The sequence below is a fragment of the Mustela erminea genome, chromosome 19, assembly GCF_009829155.1.
Source record: "Mustela erminea isolate mMusErm1 chromosome 19, mMusErm1.Pri, whole genome shotgun sequence".
Taxonomy (NCBI): domain Eukaryota; kingdom Metazoa; phylum Chordata; class Mammalia; order Carnivora; family Mustelidae; genus Mustela; species Mustela erminea.
In genome coordinates this window covers 29,078,622-29,103,858 of record NC_045632.1, presented here as the reverse complement: position 1 = coordinate 29,103,858, position 25,237 = coordinate 29,078,622, and the positions used below count along the sequence as shown (strand labels likewise).

At 50.2% G+C, this 25,237-nt stretch overlaps 1 protein-coding gene and 1 long non-coding RNA gene across 6 annotated transcripts in view; one reads left to right on the top strand and one right to left on the bottom strand.

The window, feature by feature from the left end:
* Window positions 1-9,010, bottom strand: part of LOC116579907 — a 24,327-nt gene extending 15,317 nt beyond the window's left edge. For both annotated transcript variants that reach the window (XR_004281449.1, XR_004281450.1), the window contains exon 1: window positions 8,669-9,010. This is a non-coding gene — a long non-coding RNA (uncharacterized LOC116579907). The remainder of the gene's footprint in view (window positions 1-8,668) is intronic.
* SALL1 (spalt like transcription factor 1) lies at window positions 7,936-25,237 on the top strand. Of its 4 annotated transcripts, none has more exons than XM_032325858.1 (4): window positions 7,936-7,979; window positions 9,556-9,648; window positions 18,911-22,359; window positions 23,572-25,237. In XM_032325858.1, exons 2-4 carry the CDS (start codon window positions 9,573-9,575, stop codon window positions 24,010-24,012), a joined length of 3,966 nt encoding a protein of 1,321 aa, XP_032181749.1. In that variant the 5' UTR covers window positions 7,936-7,979; window positions 9,556-9,572; the 3' UTR covers window positions 24,013-25,237. The 4 variants fall into 4 exon arrangements, with proteins under 4 accessions (XP_032181749.1, XP_032181748.1, XP_032181747.1 ...); XM_032325857.1 differs by lacking the exon at window positions 7,936-7,979 and adding an exon at window positions 8,496-8,544; XM_032325856.1 differs by lacking the exon at window positions 7,936-7,979 and having other exon boundaries at window positions 9,475-9,648.

Below are 25,237 nucleotides of genomic sequence, written 5' to 3'. Positions count from 1 at the left end.
CTGTGTGTTCACCTTTGCTTCTGCTTCTTTCACTCAGCATAATACTTTTGAGATTTATCCACATGACTACAAATACCAGCATTTAACTGTTTTTCATGGCTGCGTAGTATTCCACTGTATGTCTACTTCACAACTTATTTTATCCTTTTTGACTAAAAAAAAGACCAATTTAAAAAAAAAAAAAAAGATATTTCATTTCTTAAATCCTCCTGAAAGTAGAATAACAAGGAGGAGAGTAAAAAGAAGAAAAAGGAGCTCATTTTTCTGAGCCCACTCTCTTCTCGGAATCTTTGCAATTGCTCTTTCCTTGGCCCCGAACGCTTGTGTCCCCAAATTGTGGCATGGCTGACACCCTTCCCTCATTCTCATCTCAGTGTGACGGTCACTTCCCTGGAGGCTTTCCTGATCCCCCTCTTCTTCCTCTCTGTGCCTCCTCCCAGGCATTCTCCATCACATCACACACTGTTATACTCTCTAAAGGACTCATCATTCTCTGCATTTATTGAGTCTTTTTTTTTTTTAATGTTTATCCCTTTCATTAGAATGTAGACTCCAGAAGACCAAAGAGATCCTCTCCATTTTTCACAATTATATCTTTCATGCCTAAAATACCGACTGGCATACAGTAGGTGCTCAATAAATGTTAGTTAACTGAATGGATGGATAGATGGATGGATGGATGGATGGATGGATGGGCAGGCAAAGGGTCACACTATAGACTGAGTTGCGTTTTTTTAAATTTTAAGACCTTTCGTTTGGAAACGTCTTAGAACTCCTTGATACAGTAATGACATTTGGGAGGCCACCCACCAACACTGGGAGCTACTCACAGATCAGCTCAGAGGCTAGGAAGAGAACAGAAGGAGCAGCGGAGACTTGGAAACCTACTTAATGCACTGTGAGAAAACCAGCCTGGGCTAGCCCCACTGCTGGCCGGCTCCAAACCTCCCACAAATCATCTGAAATGTTAAATCATGTTTAAATCCCCGATTGTGACCACCGGGAACTATGAAGGACACTCACACATAATTTACATACTGTCGAGCTCCTGAGAGCCTTTAAATAAAGCCCTTGAGGGCCCCCAGGCACTATTTTTGAGGAGAAGGACATCAAGTGACAGATTGAATCAAGTCTGTTCCCTCCATGCCAGAGAAAAAAGAAAACTCCCCCTCAGTCGCTGATATCTGTGACTGTCTGAAGCTATGTTTGCCATCAGAGGCTTCCCAAAGCCTCCATCAGGATCCTGAAAACCTACACGCCTGACTGTTTCCCATTCTGCCAAACGATGGGGCTGCTCGAGAGTTTTTTTGTTTTGGTTTGGTTTGGTTCTGTTTTGCTGTTGCTGTTGTGTTTTGCTCAGACTTTCTTTCTTTTTCTAGATCTTAGCCGTACAAAGGGTTTTCATCTCAAAGCAGAGGGAAGGGGTATTCAGAAGACCTCTCCACGTTCCGACCGTAAGTGTAAAATTACCTTTGATCACAACGCGGTCGTAACACCGACCACAAGGTAGGCACAGTAGCCGCCAGACCGGTCACCTCCAGAGCCAAAGGACACGCACCTAGGAGGGCAGGACGGGCTGATGGCATCTCCCACCCCAACCATTAGATTTAGGCTACAGGGTGCTCTGTTACTGAACCTGTGCTCCATTTTTATAATCGGACAAAAATGGAAAGAGAAAATTCCAGCAACAGGAGGCCTAAGTACACACTGAGAGTAGTTTATACCTTTTCAAGAAGCCCAAAGCAAAGCAGCACCCGTTTTATTGTTGTGTTTTGTTTTCTGCTCCATCCAGAGGAGTCCGTACAATCAAAACACACATGTGTGAGCCAAATAAAACAGCAAAGAGAATACGGGCTGGCACCTAAGCCACAGGCTACTTGCATGTCATTGGTGCTCAAGAACCTTCTAGAAGCAAGCAGAAGATCTGTCTCTGGCCCACGTGCACGATGAGGCTTGGGCTCGTGCACAACCTGCTCAACTTTCAATTTTCTGTATTAATCAGGACTTCCTGTTAAAATGCTAGCAAAAATAAATAAATAAAAACTAAAAAAAAAAAAAAAAAAGTTAGAAATGCCCTGAAATCAAGCACTGTTTTTACCCTTGCTCCTATGCTGTTCCACTCACCCCCCAACACTGAGCCAGGCAATAAACACATGTCCAAGAAATAAACTCTTTGATCAACTGCCTGCAAGCAAAGGAGTTGCTGTGTTTCCGTGGTCTCCCCCACGCCTGGCACGGTTACTCTGCTGGGTGAATGAGTAAATGACTAGAGGGATGGAGGGGTGAATGGGGAACGGTATTTTCACCATCCTGCAGCATTTGATCCTAACAACCTGTGGGGTGGTAACAATAATAGTTAACACTTATATTATGTTAATTACATGCCAGCCACTATTCTAAACTCCTCATACATATTAACTCTTTTAACCCTCAAGAGCTCTATGAAACCAGGACTATGATTATCTCCCTGGAACAGAGGAAGGAGCGGCTGGAGGTATAGGGGGGTCACGCTGCTCGGAGAAGGCTGAGCTCTTTGCTGGATGCTTCAAAGCACTGTGCTTCCTCTCTGCGAGATACCTTTTGGGCAGCAGGAAATGGGAGTGTAGTGATATTAATTTGACCCACTCCGTGGGTATGCACCTAGGACCATGTTCCCAGGACGCGGTTCAATGACAGCCAGGATGTAAATTCCCGTAGCCTGACTCCAATGCCCAGGTAGGGGCATGTGAATAAAGCTGGCCAGGGACAGTCATTTGAGATCAGCAGAAAAGACACTGTCAAGGAGATGGAGATAAAAGGCCAGCTTTCTCAGCACTATTCTCCCAAACGGGAGATGCTGTGGGGTCCAGGAAAGAAAAGGAAAATAAAAACAAACCTGGAAAATGAGGGTTTCACCCCAACTCTCCCAGGAGAAGGAGACAGATCTGGAACCATCTTCCTGTCTTTGGTCCCTGGGCAAAGGCCGCAGCGAGTCCAGGGGACCAAGTTCTAAGCAAAAGTTGCATCTGTAAGGGCCTGAGCAAAGGTTCTAATAAGCAAGGCTTCTGGAAACTGGGTTTTACTACAAAATAGGTAAGAGAGTCTGGGGTGGGGAGGGGACTCGGGATGAGAAAGTAGAGGTCAGGAAAGAATGAGAATTACAAATGGGAAAGGAAAGAAAAAGTAAGGCTATTTCCTGACCTTAATGCGGTCAGGTGTTGATGGCTTCAGGATTACAGTTTAGGAGATAACTCCTCCTGTTTCGGGGAGGCACAAGAAAAGAGGGAGACCGGGATTTGGAATTGGGAAATGGAAGTCTCTCAAATGTAAAACCCCACCTTAAATCAGGGTTTAAGTCTTAGAGAACTGTGTTGTTGCTGCTGCCAGAGAGAGAAGGATAAAACCCCAGAGAAAGAGATTATAGTACAGAAATTAAGACACTTCATCAAGCCAGAAAAGGGGAAAGAAGAGCGGGGTGGGCTGTCCACTTGCTTCCTCCACACCACCCCTTTTTATTCATCACATATAGGGCACCAAAAAACCAACCAAACAAACAAAAAATACTTGTACTAGAAGGACAAATTGAAGTTGGTTGGGATGAGGAAAAGTTACCATTCTTACTCAAAACTGCAAACTCAGAGGAGAAACGCCTGCCTCTCTCCCTCACAGAGAAACCCAGAGCAATATCCCCTGGGCAAGTCAGAGCTCAGCTGACATTTGCAGGGTTTATAAATTCTCAGTAATGTCAGTGACAGGCCTTGCGCACCAGGCCACCGGGCAGACAAGAGCCAGGACCCCAAGATGGTTCTGAAAGCAGAGTTGGCCACAGATGCCCACCAAAGAGAAACCAAAGGGTGCTTTCCTCCATGAACTTGGACCATCCCCAGGCAAGGTCTCCAGGCAGGCAAGCTTTTCATAAAACCAAGATGCCTCTCTCTTTGGAAACTGTTGCTCTGTTCTTTGAAGAGGGACATTGTGCTACAGAACGTGGCAGAGTATAATTTTTTTTTTTTTTAAGTTTGTTAGAAGAGATTTCCTCAATGAGTTGACCTAGGAGTTGCCTAGATGGGAGCTCATTTGAGAGGGTCTCCTATATGAATGAAAATGAGTTTCCTGGCAGATCCTCCCTCCCCCAGGTACACCCCCAAATGCCCACACAGCCCAGGGCTCCATGGATTTCACACCCATTCCCAGCAGATGACATAAGAAGTCATCATTTTTCACTGGATCCCAAAATCCTACCTCCTGAGCTCCAATATGAGAATCTGTGAGCCCTGCTGGGCGCTCTGAACATCCTGCTACCAGGTTCCAGGAATTAGCTACACTCTATTGCATGATGATAATTTTTTTTTTCACGTTGAGGAAACCGCAATGGGATTTTAACCAAAAGGAAGCAAAGGTTTTCTTTTTATAAATTCGATTAGTCTTTTCCACGTTCGGTACCTCGAGACATTTCCTTTGGGAGGAATTTTATACCCAGAGACCCCTTAGCGAGGCACTGTTGCATGCGGGGCGCACTGAATTTAAGTGCAAGACGCTTCGTGTGGACGCAAAGCAAAAAATCCCGGGCACTCGCAGTCGCTGGCGAAGTCCGTTTCTAAATGCTGCCGTGGGGATGGACCTGCAAGGGAAGTAAGATGAAGCTGGCCGCGGGAAGGCTGCAGGGGACCTCTGGCTGGGAGACGTGCGGGTGGTTACCAAGCCCGACCTTCGCTTGCCACCGCCGACTTTCCCGCCTGAGCCGGCGCCGGGGCGCCTGGTCCCTGCGCGGCATTCGGCGCCGGTCTGGAGATAGCCCTTGGCTCTGGGCGGCGGGAGTCCCCCTGAAAGTGAGCTTTCTCGCCGCCGGGACTCTGGAGCGAGGGAGCCGAGTGCGCACCGCTTCGACTCCGCCGGGACCGAGGGTACCCACCCCAGCCCGCTCCCCGAGGCCTCAGGTTCGAAGCCTCTCCCGCGGCCGATGAGAGGTTAGGATTTGAGCGTCCGCAGTTCGGTTAAGAAAGGAGTTTCTGAAACTCCCGGAGAAAGCGAAGTCCCGGGGAGTGGAAAACAACCGAGCCTGTGGTGGGTTTGGTCTTTGCTTTGGGTCAGTTTCTCTGTCCCCCTCCTCCCACTGTTCTAGCCCCCAGGCTAGCAAAGCGTTCTAAGGGCTAGGGTAACTGCGTCAGTCCTTTCTCTGCCCCATCCACGCCAAACTTTCAGACCAGAAAAATAGAAGTAAATCCCAGGAGTGGTTAATGCGGGTGCATCCAGGCGTCCCCATCCCAACACACACACACCACCATTATCCGGGTCGCCACTACCACCATCTCTATCACCACCGTGGCCCCCACTCCGTCCCTCCCACCTCCCGGTACAAGAAGGACTGAGAACCTGATCTCCAGGCTCCTGCCCTAAACGTTTCCGCATCAATAATACTGAGACCATCGACGGGCCTCCACCCCCAACCCCCGGGGCACCGCTGCAGCCCTTTCGCCGTTTTTTTTTTTTTTTTTTCCCCTTAACCCAAGAAAACGAAACCTCCTCTCCTGCCCTCCTAGCCCTGGCCCGGGGGCCCGCGGGGCCTGGGGCCTACGGCTGAGGGAGCAGGGGCACGGCCAGGGCGCGCGGGGGAGGGGGGGGTCCCGCAGTTCCGGGGTGCCCAACCAGTGCGGGCGGAAAGAGGAGGATGGTCCCGGGCCCAGGCCAGGCCTCATTTCAGGCTCCATCCCAAAGCTCGGGTCAGACTGGGCCAGCAGGAGATATTTTTGCAGGTGGGAGAGCCAGGCCTTTGGAAAGGGGAGGCCCAACACGCTCTCCCCTTCCCAGGATCTGGGATGAAGCAGAGAGTCTCGAAAACGCGTTCGCTGGAAACTCAGCAGTGGCCCGTGGCCTTGGGGCACAGCCCTTCCGTCCACCAACCCCACAAGGCGCTCTAGGTCTTGGGAAAACTGCGGAGAAGCATTAGGAGAAGCACCGCCAGCGAGCCCCCCAAATGTGAGTTCGCACAACTCGCCAAGCGCCTCCTCCGTGTGCGGCTCTTGTTGGCCCACGAGGTCACGACCCTGGCGCAGCAGCAACCTCACTTCGGGCCACCCCAGTTCCCTCGCGTAGATCAGTCCCTAAGTGCCAGGCCCTCTGGTGGAAACGGCAAGTCGGAGCCCCGTCCGCCGGGCTCCCCCAGCAGCTGCCCCATCCTAGGCCCAGCCCGCGCGACCTCCTATAGAGCGCGCAGGTTACTGGGGCGAGCAAGGAGTGGGGACGGGCTTCAGCTGTGGCACTTCGGTCGCACTCACTGCCTTCTTTCGACCCGTTCAAAAGTAAAAATGAACCCCCACTCAGTCTCCGTTTTTATTAATTTAATTATTTCTTTGCCTCGCGGCACGCGAAGCCTCACCCGCGCCCTGACATCGCAGCGCCCGCGTCAGCGAACCACAGAACTTGGGCCCCAGACAATGGCCCGTAATTGATGTATTGCCATCAACAATAAAGACCAATTCTCCTCTCCCCGCCATTCCGACCATCCCCCTCCTCCCATCCCCCCTCCTCCACCCTCCCCCTCTCCTCTCTCCCGGCCACAGAGGGAAAGAAAACAAACAAGAAATTAGCGGGGGACGCCGCGCCCAGAGCGAGACGCCCGCCTCTACGCCGTCGAGGACGCAAAAGAACGAAAAAAGTTATTAAAGTTTGGATCCCCCAATTAATTCGTCTCTGCTTACCCATTTTTAATTAAACATCGAGAAGCTGTTTTTGCGTGTGCATTTCGTTTGGTTGTTTGTTTTGGTGTTTGGGGAGGAGGGAAGTCGCCCCCCCCCCCCATCTTAATAACACATAGAGCAAGGAACGAACACGTGTGAAGCTATTCCGGGAGCTTCCCGTGGCGCACGCGGCGCGCACCGGGAAGAAGGGTTTGCGGGATCACCAGCTCGGCTCGGTTCCTGGCAGCACGCGGTGACCCGGAGGCCGGGACTTGCAAGAAGCCAAGAGTGTTAGAGACGGATGCGGGCGGCTCCAAATGCAAGCACATTCGGAGAAAGGAGTGTGCGAATGCCTATGTACCGGCACGTTAGTGTACCTGGTTGCGCGGGCTGGTGTGTGCAAGGACCACAATTTGCAGTGGTGGGCGGGGGGTGCGGTATTGGCACGTGCTACTGTACACTTTCCCGGGAGTCTGGGGGAAGTGAGCTTCTCGCACCCCAGGAGCACGCAGATCCATCTTTGCCGAGGGATCTCTTTAAATATTCAGTGAGAAATAATGGCATTTGAAGCACCACCTATGGAAACATTATTATCTTCATTCTTCAACATCAGCCCCACTGATAGCTTCGTTTGTCTTTTTATCAAAATCTACTGTAACCAACAGGACCTGGGGAGAAAAGGAGAGCGAGGTGGAGAGGGAGTGTGTGTGTGCGTGTGCGTGCGTGTCAGGAACCGAGCGAGGGCAGAAGAGAGGAAAAATAAGAGGGAGAAAAGGTGAAGAAAGGGAGAACGAGAATAAAGAAAGAAGGGAGAAGTTAGACCAAGGGGGGAATAAAAGTCGCCAAGAGGAAAACAGAAACATTAACCCGCACCCGCACACAAAAGATTTGAAATTAAAAAAAAAAAAAAAAAGACCAACGAAGATAAAAGAGAAGAGTCATTTGGGGAAGAGCGGTAAGGGTCCCAAGCACGCGAAACTACTCTAAAGATTGGTGCCCACTTCGCGCGAACCGACTGTGGTGCTGCTCTCCAGACTCAAGGGCGCTCCCGAATTGGGGCGTCCTTATGAGCCCTCTCCTCTCCCGATAGCGAGATAGGGCAGGGATTGTGTATCTGCACCCCCCCCTCCTCCTCCATTACTCAAGCGAAGTTTAGTTTGTCCTTCGGGCGCAGGACTTCGGGAACCCTGGAGCGAGGAGACCCCGAGGCGCGAGGGGAAAGAGCTAGGCTGAGCCAAGGACTGATCCTCAGGTTCGCGGGCGCCGGAGCCCAGCGGAGGGAGCGCAGGACCCACGTTCCCGATTCCGGACCCCGGGGCGCGGGTAGGGAGGCTGCGTCCCAGCCTGGGGAGATGGGAGCTAGTGCGAAAAGTTTGGGTGCCGCGCTCGGCAAGTGCCGAGAGACCGAGGCGAGCTTCTGTCGGGCCAGACAGCTGCGGACAGGGAGGCCTCCCACCCCCACCCCCACTACTCCGGGCTCCGCGCGGCCACCTGGTTGCCAGGAGCCTGGGGCGCGGTCCCCTCCCCCCAGGGCGGGGAGCCTAGGGGTCCCGAGGACTGGCTTTGCCCACGGCCGGGCCGGCCTGGGCTGCGCCTCCCGAGGCCAGGGGCGGGTTGCAGCGTTCAGTGCAAGCGGCGGCCCCTCCCCTCCCCCCGGTTGGAGCTGAACTCGGATCCCAGGCCGGTCCCTGCTCTCCGCCCGCCCCGGGCTCGGCGGCGCCACTGCCGCCGCCGCCTCCCCGCGGAGTGACGCGCCCTGCAGCCAACCGGGGCAGCCGGGGGGGAGGTCCGGAGGGGTCCTGGGCGGAGCCGGGCCGCCCCTTATCCCACGGGCTCGGGGCTGCTTCTCCCGAAAACTTCAGCCCTAATTGTCCTGGGAATGTCCGAGGTAGAGAAGGGAAGCGAGGGAGCAACGAGAGGCTGGAGGATCGGGGCCCTTTGAGAAGGATCCGGGTGGCGGGAGAGTTGCCCCTCCCCCCTCCAAAAGCCCCAAACCCATCACGTTCCCAAACCTTTCCTCGGTCCTCTTCTCCGCGCCCCCGCGAGCCCGCGATCCAGGGGATGGAGAACTCGGGGCGAAGGAGCGCCGAGCCAGGCGGCGAGCGGGAGGGAGGCCGGGCCGCGGGTAGGAGGCGGACCGGCGTGGGGCTGGCTCTTCCCCACTCGCTTATTTTTTTTTTTTATGGGGTGGGGGTGGGCTGCTTTCTGGTAGCTCTTAAAGAAACGAAGAAACACTCACGAAACGGGACTTCCTCCCCCCAAATCCCGCCACGGGACTCCCTCCCCCCGCGAGCCGGCGCGCCTAGCGCGGGAGTTGGGAACTTCGCCGCGCGCCCGCAGCCTGGGTCTCCAGCCCCCGCCGCCCGGCCCCACCCCCCACCCGCGAGGCTTAATTCCGGGGAGGGCATGCTAATTCGGGTCGGCCCAGCCCGGGATGGGGGGGGCCCGGGAGGGGGGGCGCAGGCCGGGGCGCCGGGCGCGCAGAGGCGAGGAGGAAGGCCCGCGGCGGCCGGGCCGCGGAGTCCCGGGCGGTCGCGAAGAGGGTTAACCCAGTGTCGGGCGGCGCGGCGCGCAGAGCCAGCCCCGCGGCCGGCTTATTGGGCCAGCGCGCGGAGAGACAGGGGTCTGCAGCAAATCACGAACTAATTGATTAAGGCGAGCGGGTTTGAATAGCGCTGGCCCGGTGCCAATCGCCTTTCAAAGAGCCCCTCTATGATTAATCGCAATGCATTATTGATAATCATAATTATAGCAGGACACATGCGCGCTGCGCCCGGGGCCGGGGAGCCGGGGAGGGGGCGGGCGGGCCGGCGGGCGGGGGGAGCCGCCGCCGCCGCCGCCGCTCGATTTCCGTAATTTTGAGAAGATTTTTTTTTAGTAATTTTTTATTCTGCCCCAGCTGATGTTTGAGCCAGCATGTCGCGGAGGAAGCAAGCGAAGCCTCAACATTTCCAATCCGACCCCGAAGTGGCCTCGCTCCCCCGGCGAGATGGTGAGTGCTCCGGCCCGCGCCGCGGACACACACACGCACACACACGCACTCGCACTCACACTCACGCACACCCGGACCCACGCACACGCGGCTGGCCCCCGCGCCCACCGCCCTGGCCGCTGCCACCACCGAGTCCCCGCTCGCCTTTACCACTCTGCACTCAGCGTATTTCTTCCTTCCTTTCTTCCTTTCTTTTCTTTCTTTCTTTCTTTCTTTTCTTTCTTTTTTTTTTTTTTCTTTCCTTTTTAATTTTCAATTTGCCTGCACCGGGCTTTCCCCCTGGCCGGGGGAGAGCAAACACTTCTCCCGGCAGGATCTTTCCGGAGTTGTTGGGTCCTCCGGGGGGCGGGGATGGGGGGAGGAGAGCGGGCACGCGGGCCCCGCTTCTCCGGCCCGGCTTTTCCGGGGAGCGGCGGCCTGGGCCCGGATGGCCGGGGGGACGCGGGGCGGACGGAGGTCGGCCGCCCAGGGCCCCTCACGCTCCCCGCGCGGGGCCCGGGGCCCCCGGGCCGGCCTCCGCCGCCCCGGCCCTGCTGCCTGCGGAAAGGAAGTTTACTTGGTACTCCAGGCTGAACTTCCAGCGCGGGGGAGCCCCCCGTGCCGCGCCCCCCTAAGCGCTCACACTCCACCTGGGTCCGCGCGGGGGAATGGGATGCCTTTAGGGGTTCAGAGCTGCCAGAAGACGGGGACCTGTGTCCGGGCGCGGGTGCCCGACACGCCGGGGTCGCGGCAGGGGCGGAGAGTGGTCTTTGCGGCTGGTTGCTCCTGAGACGCAGTGCAGGCGGCGGGGGAACCGTGTTGGTTGGGGTCAGGCTACCCAATGGCTTTATCCCCGCATCTTTTCTCCCAATACATGCACCCCACCCCTCGCCCCCGAGAAAGCTTTAGATTGGGTGTGCGCCCGCTGAGGATCGTGGTACTCCGTGCTTCCAGGAATCGTGAGGGTCTTTTTCCAGGGCTACTGAGGGGGAGGGGGTCTCTAGCCAGAGGAGAACCCCCCAGAGGCACTCGCTTTCTCCGATGGAGGCGACAACTGCGGGGTCCCGAAGGGAATGAACAAGTCTAGAGAAAAGTTTGTGTGAGGGCGCCGAGGCCGAGAGTAGGAGAGGTCCCGGCTGGGGATTTGGGGTACGCATGGAGGACACCTCGAATCCCTCTTGGTCCCTGGAGGTGGTTCATTTTAGGGGCCTCCGAGCTGCCAGGCCCAGCGTCCGAGGCGGAGGAGCCGCGCCGGGGTCGGTCCCCAGCTAGATGCTCGCCTCTCGGCTGCGGGAGAACGAGGGCAACCCCGGCGGGGTCTCCGCGGCTCCGGGTGCCCTTCGGAATGCTCAAGTCCTGGGCGGCATTTGGGGGTATGGAGGAGGCACCTGGAGCCCGACAAGGCTCAGAAGCGTGCCCTTAGATCGTCACCTCTGCCCACTTAAACTCTACGGCCGCCCGAGCCCCACGGTCCCCGGGCTCCTTCCCTAGAGGCCTGCTTCTCAGTAGGGCTGGGGCGCGGGAGCCGCGCAGAGCCCAGGCAGAGAAGCCAAGGGAATTCCACTCCCGTAACCCCAGCTGTCGGGAAACGGGTCTCCTGGCCTGAGGGTCCCCTGAAGAAATTGGGGAGAACTGAGACAGATTAAGAAAATTGTTTACAACATTTGCCGCCAGCCCCCTATCCCCAGTACTCTTTCGAGCTTCCAGCCTTACCCAGAGTCTAAGATTTCTCAGTCTGCTGAGAAGAGCCCCCAACCCCGCTTTCCATCCGAGGCCAACCCGGAGACGCGAGATAAATTGGGGGGAAATTACCCCAGGCCGCAGCAACAGCTCCGAATATTTTTCCGAGTTTTCTCAGCTGGTTTCTTCTGCTTCTCGCCCCGACACCCATCTTTCTCAAAGTTTCTGCTAAGACCCTTCCGCCCTGGAACACTGTGAAACTTCCCAGTCTGTGTAGGAAAAACCAAACGGGAGGAGAAGAAAAAGTTTTTCGGGGTTTGTTTTGTTTGTTTTGTTTTGTTGGGATTTTTAAAATTTTTTTGTCCATTTGTCCTGATTTCATACATTTTCAAAAAGGAGAAAAAAGACTCGGGCTTCCAGGAGAAAGGATGCTTGCTAGATCTTTGCCTTTCTCCTTCGCCCTGCGAATCTAGAATTTTTAATAGTTAAGGTTTCTCATAAAGCAATAGCATAAAAGGAGTTCACTACCTCTTACCATTACTATTTATTAGGACTTTTTTTTTTTTTAGTTTATTTGAGCTTTGAGGTAAGTTCATTAAGTCACTGAATCAAGTTTCCTTTCTTTTTTTCTTTCTTTCTTCCTTCCTCCCTCTCTTTCTCCCCCCCCCCTTTTTTTTCTCCCCAAAGCTGGTTCATTGTCCTAAGAAAGAGCAAAGTGTTAGGGGCATGGCCAGGACTTCCCTCCCAGCTCCTTCTCACCTCTCCCCACCCCCTCTTTTTCTTCCGTGGTAATGGTTTTAGGTTATGACTGTTTTTACATGGTTGAACAATAAGTTTGGGGGAAGCTGCCTAGAGGGTAGATTTTGTAATAGGGTTACAGGATTCCGTATGTTGTAATAATATTAACACACAAGTAATCCTCCTCAGTGTCTGCCTCACCGGAGGGCCTTCCAGCACCCCATCTTTTTATTTGGGGGTAGTTGGGAGAAAGTGGGGCTTGAGAACGTGTGACCTATCTCCAAGTTACCTTTAAAAAGTCGCCACCTTTTCTGCAAGGAATGGCAATCTCTGTGCACCTCCCGAGGCAGAACACACTTCACCGAGTTGTTGGGGTTTAGGGCTTTTTTCTTTTTTTTTTTTTTTTGGTTTTGTTTTGGGTGGACCTCCCCCACCCCCCGCATGTATAAAGGTTATTACATTTTTAGGAGACAGCGCCTCACTCCCAACAGTGTGCTAGTTTTTCTTATGTCTCAAAATGTTCGGAAATAGGGTCCATGGAACCTCGAACAAACAGAATTAAATCTAGTTGGTGCGTTTGACACACGCTGGCACCTCAGACATGCTGATTTCTACCTACAGCAGGACCTAGAAAAGTTTGTGGGCCCCGGGCATAGGAGCCCAAACGCAGAGACTCAGGCTGAGAGCGGCCTCATGTATGTGTGTGTGTGTGTTTGTGTGTGTGTGTATGTGTGTGTGTGCACGGGCATACAAAGAAAATCAGAGCCATGCCAAACAGCCACACGGATAACTCCCCCAGAACAAGTTCAAGAAAACAAGATGATTTAGTCAGCCTTCCAATGTTACTATTTTAATTTAGCTGAAATTCCAGGAACCCCCTACATTCAGCTGGGAAATTTTTCTATTTCTTATGAAACCAAGATTATGGCACATATTACCTGTCTCTTAAATGGTATTCAACAAGTCTCGAGTTATTTGTAGAAAAATGACTGCCATTGGAAAAATTATTTACCAAGATAAATAATTCGGAGAAAGGGGAATATTAGAATCTAATGATTTTCTCTGTGGGTTCTTTACTAAGCTCTGGGTTCCAGAGGTGTGTGTGTGTGAGTGTGTTGGGTTTTTCTTCCTTGAATGGTGTTTTTAAGATTCAGGTTCTACAGGGATGACCCATTCCGACTCCATTCGTTTGTCTCCATTCGTTTGTTAAAGTATTTTGGTGCTCAGCTTTCTCAAGGAAAAGATAATATTGGAAGAGAGATAAAAACATCATGAACTCGAGATAAAACATGGTCTCATATAAAGTATCATAAATGTTCCTCTTATTTATATTAATAATGAAATTCTATTATTTACCAAAGTAATTTACTCATTGTGAGCAGCTTAATGGCAACACATTGATTTCTGGGCCCAAAAGGTTAGAGAGAACTATAATTAATTGCTTTTTTTTGAAAAACCGACACCTGCACGATAAGGCAGTTGGAAAGAATTCATGTTTAATCAGGCCTATTCTAAGTTTGTGGCATAATGGAAGATTCTGGATGAGAGAATGCAAACTGTTTTGAGGGGATTTGCTCCGGGCGGCAAATACTTTCTAAAACGTTGAAAACAAACATACCAACAAGCAAAGTGGAGTTGGGTGTGAGAGAGCGGACACAAAAGTGCATTTGTCATAGTGAGGGTCTCGTGGTTTCTGGTACATCAAGTTTCTCCTATGGTTTATAGGTACAAGTGCCAATTTATAGGTTATCCTTAGGGGACTTTATTTCCTTTCTACGTCCTGCAGGTAGCAAGTCATCTTTACCAGGAGCCCTTTAGAAGGCAAAAACCCACATTTCTCACATGGAGAGCTTAGTGGGAACCCGAGCGAGCAAACGGCAGAGTCCCAGTCTGCTAAGTTTTTTGAAATGGTTCAAAGCCCAGCTCTCCGTAGTAACTAGAACAAAGTCCTCCTGCCGTCTTAATTCAGTGTTTCTAAGACATCGCGTGGTGTACAGCTTGCCCCGTCTTCCAGAATTTTCTTAGCTTACCAAAACTGAAGGAATTGAGCAGTTTAGCCGAGATGGTAAATTACACGGAGCCCCAACACCCCTCCCCCCCCAACACGCACAGAAAAAAGTGTGTGTGTGCCAGGCTTTAGAGAAGCTAAATGTGTCGAGCTGTTTTAACCTTTGCTAGCCTCCTCCCATGCAAAGGTGACAAGGTCCAGATCATAATATGTACTTCAGTATCTTCCCAGTGACCCCCAAATTGAGTCTTGCTAGTCACTTAGCAGGAAGTTGGTAGTTTACTTTAGTCTCACCTTATCAGCTTGGCTTCTTTTCCTAACCTTATTCCCCTGTCACCCTCAGATGCCAGACCCCCAAAGGGGAAGATTGACAGGTAGTCTCCATAGCTCAGTTTTACCCTCAAACAACAGGGATTTAGTTTCTTGTGCCTTTGCCAATGTTTATGTAGCCAAAGTTTAGATCTCGCCTTAAGGAGTCTCTCTTTTTACGCGTCACTGGAATAGGAAAAGCCACAAAGAAGTTTTTGAACAAACCCTTACAACTGGAACCCCACCTAGTGTTCAGTTTGATTCATCCAAGAGGAAGACATTTTACCCCTTTCATTGATTGTGTGTGTTAGGTGGGCTCACATCCCTGCTTAAGGAGTGTCTTATCCGTATGGGCTTTTTGTTTTTTGTGTTTTTTTTCCCAGAGATTTCGCTTGTGTTCTTCCACTTGAGAATACACTAATCCTGGCCAGAATATGGAGGAAATTGAAGCATTCTGGTGATGTGTCATTTGGTTGCGTATCACAGAGAGGGAAACTTAAGACGTTATTATAGACAGTATGCAGGGCACACATGGGAGTGTTTAAAATTTCTTTGGAATCTTAAGCTGGACATTCAGGTTTAGGTTTTTCCCAGGTCTGGGCAAACAAACAAACAAACAAACAAAATGTATGTATGTATATTAATAATAAAAAGTTCAAGACCGATCAATCAAAAATGTTGCTGATGGCCTTTCTCAGTTAGTCTACGGGAAGGAACAGCTTGTAAAGATTATAGGCTCCAAAATCATAATCCTGTGAGAGGTTCTATTAAAAATGTTAATGTGATCGTAAGGTAATGGAAAGTAAAGTGAAGGCGCTTTCTGAAGAGCTCCAAAAAAGAAAACTAAATGTGGCAGGATAGGGTTGTTTTATTCTGTTTTGTTTTGTTTTGTTTCCTGGCTGGCCCAACCTTGCTGTGTGGGGCATAGTTTTATTTTTGTTTTCACAGTAGACAGATATATTGGAACACTTCAATTTTCTGCCTCCTATTCTGCCATGTTAGGTTGAGATGATGAAAAACTGACAAATTTGAGTTGGGTGTCCAGCCCCTAAATAGGACAAGACCGAAAACATCTGGGCTTTGAGTATAAGTTGGATGGAACTGTTAAGTTCACCACCTTATCCTCTGAAAAAACAAAAACAAAAACACAAGCGCCGGAAAAATTCCAGATATCCTTTTTGTGCATACAAACTTAGCAAACCACTGGTTCTCAAATTTTCCTCCCCGAGGAGGATTATAAAATCAATTTGTATGCAAACTCCGTAGAAGAGGACCTGGAATGTTACTTTCACCCTAGTACGGGGAGCAAGGCAACTGTATTTACTATAATGGGGTCACCAGTTGCAACCCTGTGTAACAGATTATTGAGAAACAAGATAGCAGACGGTCCGAAAAATGAATTTGAACATGGTAGTTTTGTGTGTGTGTGTGTGTGTGTGTGTGTGTGTGTGTGTCTGTCTGTCTGTCTTATTACAACTTAAAATATTCCCTCTGGTAGTTAAAGATTCAAACTAGTCCTCATGCTTTGTCTTTGTCGTGTTCAGCTTCACAGCAGCTCAGGTCAGAATACAGATTAATTTAAAGTTAAGAGCTATTACAGTATAGCGACACCTGCTTTTGAAATAAATCAAAATAGATACCCAAATTTTTTTTTTTTTTTTTTGGTTTTCATAAACATCAGGAGATTAAATTAGTCGACTCTACAGTGAGATCAGATGTCAGCTTATTAAAATGTCGTGAAAATCCAAGCTAAAACCTCCGGGCAGCTTTTGAACATAGTCTCTTTCTTAGAGGCGAGCACGTATTTATTTTTAAGCATCTACATTTTCCGTCCAGTTAGCACAATCCTAAATTTAAAAATGTTCAGGTTGAAAAACTTGAAAATTCTCAAGTGAGTCTTGAAGCAGTGCAAATGCTAGAATTCGAGCCCAGGAAAGCAATAATCAGCTAAATCCTGTAAAGTAACCTTCTTTTTATTTTGTCCATATATTATGAGAATATCAGATGTTTGCAAGTTATAAAGAATTAAAATGCCCTTTAATCGTGAACACAGATGTGCTAAATATTTGAAAAAAACTACATTGTAATGTGTACAATTGATGAAGTCAGTTTTCTGATTTCCCTTGCTAGTTATTTAGTTCTGAATCTGTCATTATTTGTCTAAGCCCAGCTGACCAAGCAAAACTGTGTTTTAAAGTGGCTTTATGTTTTGATAAATGTGAGCTGGTTGAAAAGTATTTTCCACTGAATGCAGAGCTTAATAGAACATGCTGACATAATAGTTTTAATGCATTTTGTTGAAAATGTGTGAACAAACAGAATAGCTTTTGTTCCTTCATAATTGGCTGTAAAAGTAGATGGAAACATAACCATTACATATGGAAATGTGCAAAGAGAAAGAAATAACATTTCTGTTGAATATATTAGGAATTGCATTTCCTAGTTTAAAATAAGCATCTGAAATGGATGCATCATTTAAAATTGGTTGTCAAAATAAGAAGCTTTAAACAGAATTTTTGTCACATTATTTTTGTCCCAAGTTAAGCAACATAACTTTGGCAAATTTCGTTTAATATTTTGTTTACATTATTTTAAGGCAGGGAGAGAGACAGAAAGTGCTTAAAACAGCACCTTGAACGTGCACAGGAATCCGGTGCCAATTAGGATGATTAAACATTAAATTAAAACTGAATCATTATTGGTATTTTCTGCTACAGCTAAGATTTGTTTGGTATTGTTAATGCATTTCGCTCCATACCCTTGTGGAGATTAAAAGATGGGTATTAGCAAAGCTAGCTTGTTAAGTATAACTTAGCTACTCAAATAACACTCCCAGTGAATAAAGTGTGCATACATCTGGCATACTTCACAGGGGGTTCTCATCAACTTGGGCATCACTCAAGGCAAATAGAGTTAAAGGAATTTCCAGAAGTTAGTATTTAGGTATTAATTATATTTTCTGGAATGCAAAAGTCCTCAAGCTTTTTTGGATGTTTACTACGAAAAGGCAGATGGCTGGCTCTTTGGATTTGACTCTCAAGTTTACCGAAAAAGCAACATTTTGAATTTGTATTTATTCATATTCGCAATTAGTTTTCTTTTCTTTCCTTTTCTTTTCTTTTCTTTTTTTTTTTTTTTCCCCCTGCAAGTTTTCTGGGAGATTCAATTTGGAAGTCATGGAAACTAACTATTATCTGATTCAGTTCTGCAGAAAAGCATGCAGGGAGGTAATCCTTGAATTAAACAGTTTTTTTTTTTTTTTTCACAGCCTTCGGAGATGACCACACACCATTTGTACAACAGAAGTTGGTGTTCCCCATGCTGGGCAAACAATGGGGCTCCATCCTGTCTTTGAATAGGATGTTAGCTTGGAGTTGGAGATTTTTATGTTTAATTTACAAATGGATCTTAGCGAGAAGAAATCTGAGCAACCCGTGGAAACAAACATGAAATAAAGGGATTTTTATAATGAAAGGTTCAGGACAATCTGTTAAACAATTGATAACAGTTAAGAGCAAACTGTTTTTAAAGGCATTCAGACAAGGAGAATTGCACAGCCGTTCCAAACTCTAAACCAGGAATTATTTCTTCCCTTCGCCTTAACGGCACATCCTTCTAGAAGTTGATGTTGAATCAGAAATGTAAAGCTTGTGCCAGTTTTTATAGATATAGAGAGCACTTTTGATGAAATATTTAGAGACATAACGTTGCCATTTGGAGCCTAGTGGCATATATTCCTTGAAGAGTGGAATGGTAGCCAAGGCTGCATTCTTTAATTTTAAAAATAAACATGCCATGGGGGTAATATATAGGTGCGAGGCAGGCCTTGTAACGGATTATGATCATTGCGTTTCTCTTTGTTGTGTGTGTGTGTGTGTGTGTGTGATGCTTTCTTCTCTGTATTCAGCAGAGTCTTGAGCGGTCCCAAGGATTTGTTACTGATGTGGCAAAAGTGTGACTGTCACCGATCAGCCTTAGCTCAGGTTCTAGGTAGGGGCTGGAGATGATTTTTAAGTTGTCAGTCTTCTGCTTGGTGATATGAAGCCCCCACCTCACCCCCACCCCCGTCAACCACTGATTGGAACCTGAATGACTACAAATTAGTTTAGTGACAGAACAAACTGTCACAGATATCTTTGAATCAGTTGAAAATGAATAAGGTTGACAGAAACTCAAGAGACTAATAAGTCCTCAGAATGGTTGCTGGACACTCTCTGGATGAGTAGACAATAAGGTGTATAAAATATTGGAAATCAATATCTTGCTATGGAATTTCATTATGCACCAATGTCTTCAGTTCGTAGTATTTTATATTTTGATGGATTATCTGAAGACCGTGGCTAGCTGAGAGAGGGGATTGATAGGAATTCCTCCACACCCTCCACATGTAATTATGAACCTTCTTAGGTGGTATTGACTGGTTTTCGGGGGCAAGGGGTTCAAGTTGGGAAGACAGAAAATGACTGGTCATGCTCCTTGTTCTGAAGTCATGGGGGACCCTGTGTGTCCCGGCCCCCTTTCTCACCCTGCCCCTTTTGATGTTGGCAGGAGACGCAGAGAAAGTTCAACCCAGTCGCACCACGAAGAGCAAGGACGCCCACGTCTGTGGCCGGTGCTGTGCCGAGTTCTTTGAATTATCAGATCTTCTGCTCCACAAGAAGAACTGTACTAAAAATCAATTAGTGTTAATTGTCAATGAAAGCCCAGCCAGCCCACCCGAAACCTTCTCTCCTACCCCTCCTCCAGAGCATCCCGATGAACAAATGAATGACCCCGTTCTCAAAACAGATCAGGCCAAAGGCGGCGACCTTTCGGAACACCGCGGCCGCCACAGGGAAGAGTCCATGGAGGTGGAGGCCCCGGGGGCTAACAAAGGTGGCGGGGGCGCTCCGGGGGACGGCGGCAGCGGCAACGGGGGCAGCGGCGGCCCCCCGCCAGGTTGCAGCGGCGTTCCCTCTACCGGTACCTCAGCGATCACAACCTCTCTACCTCAACTCGGGGGCCTGACGACACTGGGCAACTTCTCCGTGATCAACAGCAACGTCATCATCGAGAACCTGCAGAGCACCAAGGTGGCCGTGGCCCAGTTCTCCCAGGAAGCGAGGTGCAGCGGGGCCTCGGGGGGCAAGCTGGCCGTGCCAGCCCTCATGGAGCAGCTCCTGGCCCTCCAGCAGCAACAGATCCACCAGCTGCAGCTGATCGAACAGATCCGTCACCAAATACTGCTGTTGGCGTCTCAGAACGCAGACTTGCCAACATCTTCGAGTCCTTCTCCAGGTACTTTACGAACATCTGCCAACCCCTTGTCCACACTAAGCTCCCATTTGTCTCAGCAGCTGGCGGCGGCAGCTGGCTTAGCCCAGAGCCTCGCCAGCCAGTCTGCGTGCATCAGCAGTGTGAAACAGCTCCCCCCCACCCAGCTACCTCAGAGCGCTTCTGGCCACACCATCATTCCACCCAACAGCGGCTCTTCCCCCAACATTAACGTTTTGGCGGCAGCGGGGAGCACCCCATCCTCGGAAAAAGCGGCTTCGAGCGCTGGCGCCGTGCACGCCAGCCTCCCGGCAGCCTCGGTGTCATCGTCACCAGCTTTTGCAATAAGCAGTTTATTGAATCCTGCATCTAATCCACTTCTACCTCAGCCGGCCCCCGCTAACCCGGTGTTCCCCAGCCCTTTGCCCAACATCGGAACGACTGCAGAGGATTTGAACTCCTTGTCCGCCTTGGCCCAGCAAAGAAAAAGCAAGCCACCAAATGTCCCCGCCTTCGAAGCGAAAAGCACGTCGGACGAGGCGTTCTTCAAACACAAGTGCAGGTTCTGCGCGAAGGTCTTCGGGAGCGACAGTGCCTTGCAGATCCACCTGCGCTCCCATACCGGAGAGAGGCCCTTCAAGTGCAACATCTGCGGGAACAGGTTCTCCACCAAGGGGAACCTCAAGGTCCACTTTCAGCGCCACAAAGAGAAATACCCTCATATCCAGATGAACCCCTACCCCGTGCCTGAGCATCTGGACAATATCCCCACAAGTACCGGCATCCCGTACGGCATGTCCATTCCTCCGGAAAAGCCGGTCACCAGCTGGCTAGACACCAAACCGGTCCTGCCCACTCTGACCACTTCCGTCGGCCTGCCGTTGCCCCCGACCCTCCCGAGCCTCGCGCCCTTCATCAAGACCGAAGAGCCAGCCCCGATCCCCATCAGCCATTCAGCCACCAGCCCCCCAGGCTCTGTCAAAAGCGACTCTGGGGCCCCCGAGCCGGCCACGAGAAACCCAGGTGGGCTTGCAGACGAAGCTGAAGAGTCCACCAGGCCACCCTCAGGGGGCAGAAGTGAAGAGAGCGGGACGGCCCCTGGCTCAGCCCCGGCAGCCGGCGGTGGCAGCGGCTCTCTGAGCTCCCCGGCGGCCGACGGGGGCCCCAGCAGCGCGGCTGCTTTTCCCAACCCCCTGCTGCCGCTCATGTCTGAGCAGTTCAAGGCGAAGTTTCCTTTCGGGGGACTGTTGGACTCGGCCCAGGCCTCGGAGACCTCCAAGCTTCAGCAGTTGGTAGAGAACATTGACAAGAAGGCCGCCGACCCCAACGAGTGTATCATCTGCCACCGGGTCCTTAGTTGCCAGAGCGCCTTGAAGATGCACTACCGGACACACACCGGGGAGAGGCCCTTCAAGTGCAAGATCTGCGGCCGGGCTTTCACCACGAAAGGGAACCTGAAGACCCATTACAGTGTCCATCGGGCAGTGCCCCCACTCCGAGTCCAGCATTCCTGCCCCATCTGCCAGAAGAAGTTCACCAACGCCGTGGTCCTGCAGCAGCACATCCGAATGCATATGGGCGGTCAGATCCCCAACACCCCGGTCCCCGACAGCTACCCTGAGTCCATGGAGTCAGACACGGGCTCCTTCGACGAGAAGAATTTCGATGACCTGGACACCTTCTCTGATGAAAACATGGAGGACTGTCCCGAGGGCAGCATCCCCGACACGCCCAAGTCCGCGGATGCGTCCCAAGACAGCTTATCTTCTTCGCCTTTGCCCCTGGAGATGTCAAGCATCGCTGCTTTGGAAAATCAGATGAAGATGATCAACGCCGGCTTAGCAGAGCAGCTGCAGGCCAGCCTGAAGTCCGTGGAGAACGGGTCCGTCGAGGGGGACGTCCTGACCAATGACTCGTCCTCGGTGGGCGGCGATATGGAGAGCCAAAGTGCTGGCAGCCCGGCCATTTCAGAGTCTACCTCTTCCATGCAGGCTCTGTCCCCATCCAACAGCACCCAGGAGCTCCACAAGTCCCCCAGCGTGGAGGAGAAGCCACAGAGAGCAGTGCCCAGCGAGTTCGCCAACGGTCTGTCCCCCACCCCCGTGAATGGTGGGGCTCTGGATCTGACGTCCAGTCACGCAGAGAAGATCATCAAGGAAGATTCTTTGGGGATCCTCTTCCCTTTCAGAGACCGGGGTAAATTTAAAAACACTGCTTGCGACATTTGTGGCAAAACCTTTGCTTGTCAGAGTGCCTTGGACATTCACTACAGAAGTCATACCAAAGAGAGACCATTTATTTGCACAGTTTGCAATCGCGGCTTTTCCACAAAGGGGAATCTGAAGCAGCACATGTTGACACATCAGATGCGGGACCTGCCGTCCCAGCTCTTTGAGCCCAGTTCCAACCTTGGCCCCAATCAGAACTCGGCGGTGATCCCCGCCAACTCGTTGTCATCTCTCATCAAGACAGAGGTCAACGGCTTCGTGCATGTCACTCCTCAGGACAGCAAGGACACCTCCACCGGTCATGTCCCCTCTGGGCCTCTGTCCTCCTCTGCCACATCCCCAGTTCTGCTCCCAGCTCTGCCCAGGAGAACCCCCAAGCAGCACTACTGCAACACGTGTGGTAAAACCTTCTCCTCGTCCAGCGCCCTGCAGATCCACGAGCGAACTCACACTGGAGAGAAACCCTTTGCTTGCACTATTTGTGGGAGAGCTTTCACAACAAAAGGCAATCTGAAGGTACCTCGCTCTCTGTCACCCCCCCCCCCCCAACAGCCCTCTGGCTGGTTTGCCATTGATTATCTGTAATGCATGCTCCCCTGAGCCAGCACCCCCCAGAGGCAGGACATGCAGGGGGAGAGTTCTCTCGAAGGTTCCTGCCACGTGGGTCTGGCAGCAGAGAAATGCGGGTGCCCCGGGCCGGGCAGTGCATGAGTCAGGATCGTGGCAGGGAGGGAGCGGGGTGGGCTGCAGCCCAGCGGAGCTGGTGGGCGCCTGGAATCATTTGGTCCACCTAAGCGAGGCAGCGGCCCCTCCCCACTGTCTCGCTAAATGCACCAAATGAATTGCCTTACCTACCCGGGAAGACAGGCCTGGCGTTGCCATGGGGTATTGATTAAAGACCTCCACGTGGCCTGTGTGCAGCCCGTATCACTTCATAATTACCGTCCTCTTCGGCGGATGCATCTATTTTTCATAACGGCGCCGTCCAGCACGGCCCGCGTCCCCTAAAAACAATAACATCTCGCTGCCCGGCTAATGGGTATTATGATAATTGATTATACGACGCTTCCCACTGATATGTGTTGGAAATAAAGCAAACACGCTCAGGTTCTAGAGCAACAGTTGAGCGCTCTGACTGTGTACATTTTTCTGTTGACAGAGTATTTCTCTAGAGATTGCTGCCAGTAATGCAAGATGAATAATTACTTTCTGGCTTTTCTCTCTGTGCACCAGCCCTCCACTGGGCAATCTGTGAGGGGTACTTGCTTCCCATCTGAAAAGGACATTTATAGGGTAAAGGGTGTCAGATACAATCCTTACCATTGCAATGAGAGTGGACATAACAATTCTAACCCTGAAAGGAGCTATCTGCGCCTGACGAGCTTGCTTGAGGCCATTATAAGCTAAATACGGGTAATAAAAAAAGAGTAAGTAAGGCAGGCATCTTGGCCCAGGAAGAGGGAAGGCGGCCCGGGGCTGGGAAGGGCGCGTGCGTTATTAAGGAGGGGGCTCGAGTGGACGGTTCCCTATTCCTTGTCCACTGTCTGACCCTTAATAAGAATAGACATGTGGGTCACTTGGTTTGTCGAGTGTTGGGATATGAGCTGAGACAGATTCAACTATTAAGCTTCTCCCTTCCTCTCTCTCTCTCTTTCCCTTTCTTCCCCCCCCCCCCACCAATTTTTTTTTTTTTTTCCTTTCCCCTCTCTGACCCTGGTCTCATCTCAGGTACACATGGGCACTCACATGTGGAACAGCGCCCCTGCGCGACGGGGTCGGCGGCTGTCCGTGGATGGCCCCATGACATTTCTAGGAGGCAATCCTGTCAAGTTCCCAGAAATGTTCCAGAAGGATTTGGCGGCCAGGTCAGGAAGCGGGGATCCTTCCAGTTTCTGGAATCAGTACGCAGCGGCGCTCTCCAACGGGCTGGCCATGAAGGCCAATGAGATCTCCGTCATTCAGAATGGTGGCATCCCTCCAATTCCTGGAAGCCTGGGCAGCGGGAGCAGCTCACCTATTAGCGGCCTGACGGGAAACCTGGAGAAGCTCCAGAACTCCGAGCCCAGCGCTCCCCTGGCTGGCCTGGAGAAGATGGCCAGCAGCGAGAACGGAACCAACTTCCGGTTCACCCGCTTCGTGGAGGACAGCAAAGAGATTGTCACAAGTTAAAGCAACTCTGGCTGGAGAAAGAGCATCCTGGCTCAGAACGAGACCCACGGTTGCCTCCTCCTCCTCCTCCTTGCCCCGTCCCCCGCCCCCTTCCTTCCCGGTTCCCCCAGATCTATGAACTACAACATTACGAAGACATTCTTTTGTACCTTGTTCAACTTCTAGAGTTATAAGAAAGCTTATTTATTAGTGATATAACCTGGCTTTGCAAACAGAATGCAAGCGTTAACTTTGGTCTTCTGTATTTTGGACTAAATACTAATTGACTAGAGTGCTGTAAATTTGCTGTAACATTTATGGCAATCGCAAGTTGCCCTGCTAGGCGGTCTTAATCTGGCATTAACTTATTTTCTATATCTGGTTTAATATGAATCTGGTGTTGATGCAATGCCTCAGTGATGCATTAGATCTCTAATAAAGTCTGTATATAAATGTACACTTTGATCCTGCTGGAAAAGTTTTATCAGCAAACACATTGTCTAATCTTTCGAAACAAATTTAAGCAAAGGACTGAAAGTACAGACTGATCCATGTGGTTCTTTGAAAGGTTTGGGCTTTTTGGGTTTTTTGTTTTGTTTTTGTTTGGTTGGTTTTTTTTTTAATTTTTATTGGAAAATTCAACCTGCTTTTTTTTTTTTTTTTGGTAGATTTAACCATTTCCGTTTTGAACTGCTATTTGTATTGTGCTTTTTACTTGAGTCGTCCTCAATGTTGATAAGTTTCTGTACAGTAATAAGCACGCAGAATTCTTTAGAGAAAATACAAGTGTTGTTTTGGTAGTTGAAACTGAGACGTAACATTTTGCCTTGTAGGTATATTCACAATAGAAAATGTGTGCTGGAATTACACAATGCTGCTAAGTATGGCATCTTGAACAACCGTCAGTGGAGAAAATGTAGATGCTCTTGTACATACGATAAGAAATATCACTTTCATTAAAATGTACATATGTTCCTTACAAGAGCGAATGCTTCTTCTTGATCAAGAGAGCAGGTATAGTGTTTGCTTATTTTGTATTAGGTATGGAAGAAAAAAAAAATTGGACTGTTACATGCACTTTCTTGGAAAGTTGAAAGGAAAGGGGGGGGGGTCCGATTTCTTTAACATTTAATACTTACTAACAACAGAGATACTGTAATTTTACCCAAGTAATCAAATACATTTTTTTTTTGCAACAGATAAAACAAAATACTGTGTCTGTGTTTTTAGAGTGCAGTTCTATTTA

Excerpts from the sequence above, each read along its gene's own strand:
- SALL1 (XM_032325858.1), top strand. The coding sequence starts at position 9,573 with ATGTCGCGGAGGAAGCAAGCGAAGCCTCAACATTTCCAATCCGACCCC. Across the intron at positions 9,649-18,910 it reads CTCGCTCCCCCGGCGAGATG|GAGACGCAGAGAAAGTTCAA; the intron begins GTGAGTGCTCCG and ends TGATGTTGGCAG. Across the intron at positions 22,360-23,571 it reads CAACAAAAGGCAATCTGAAG|GTACACATGGGCACTCACAT; the intron begins GTACCTCGCTCT and ends GTCTCATCTCAG.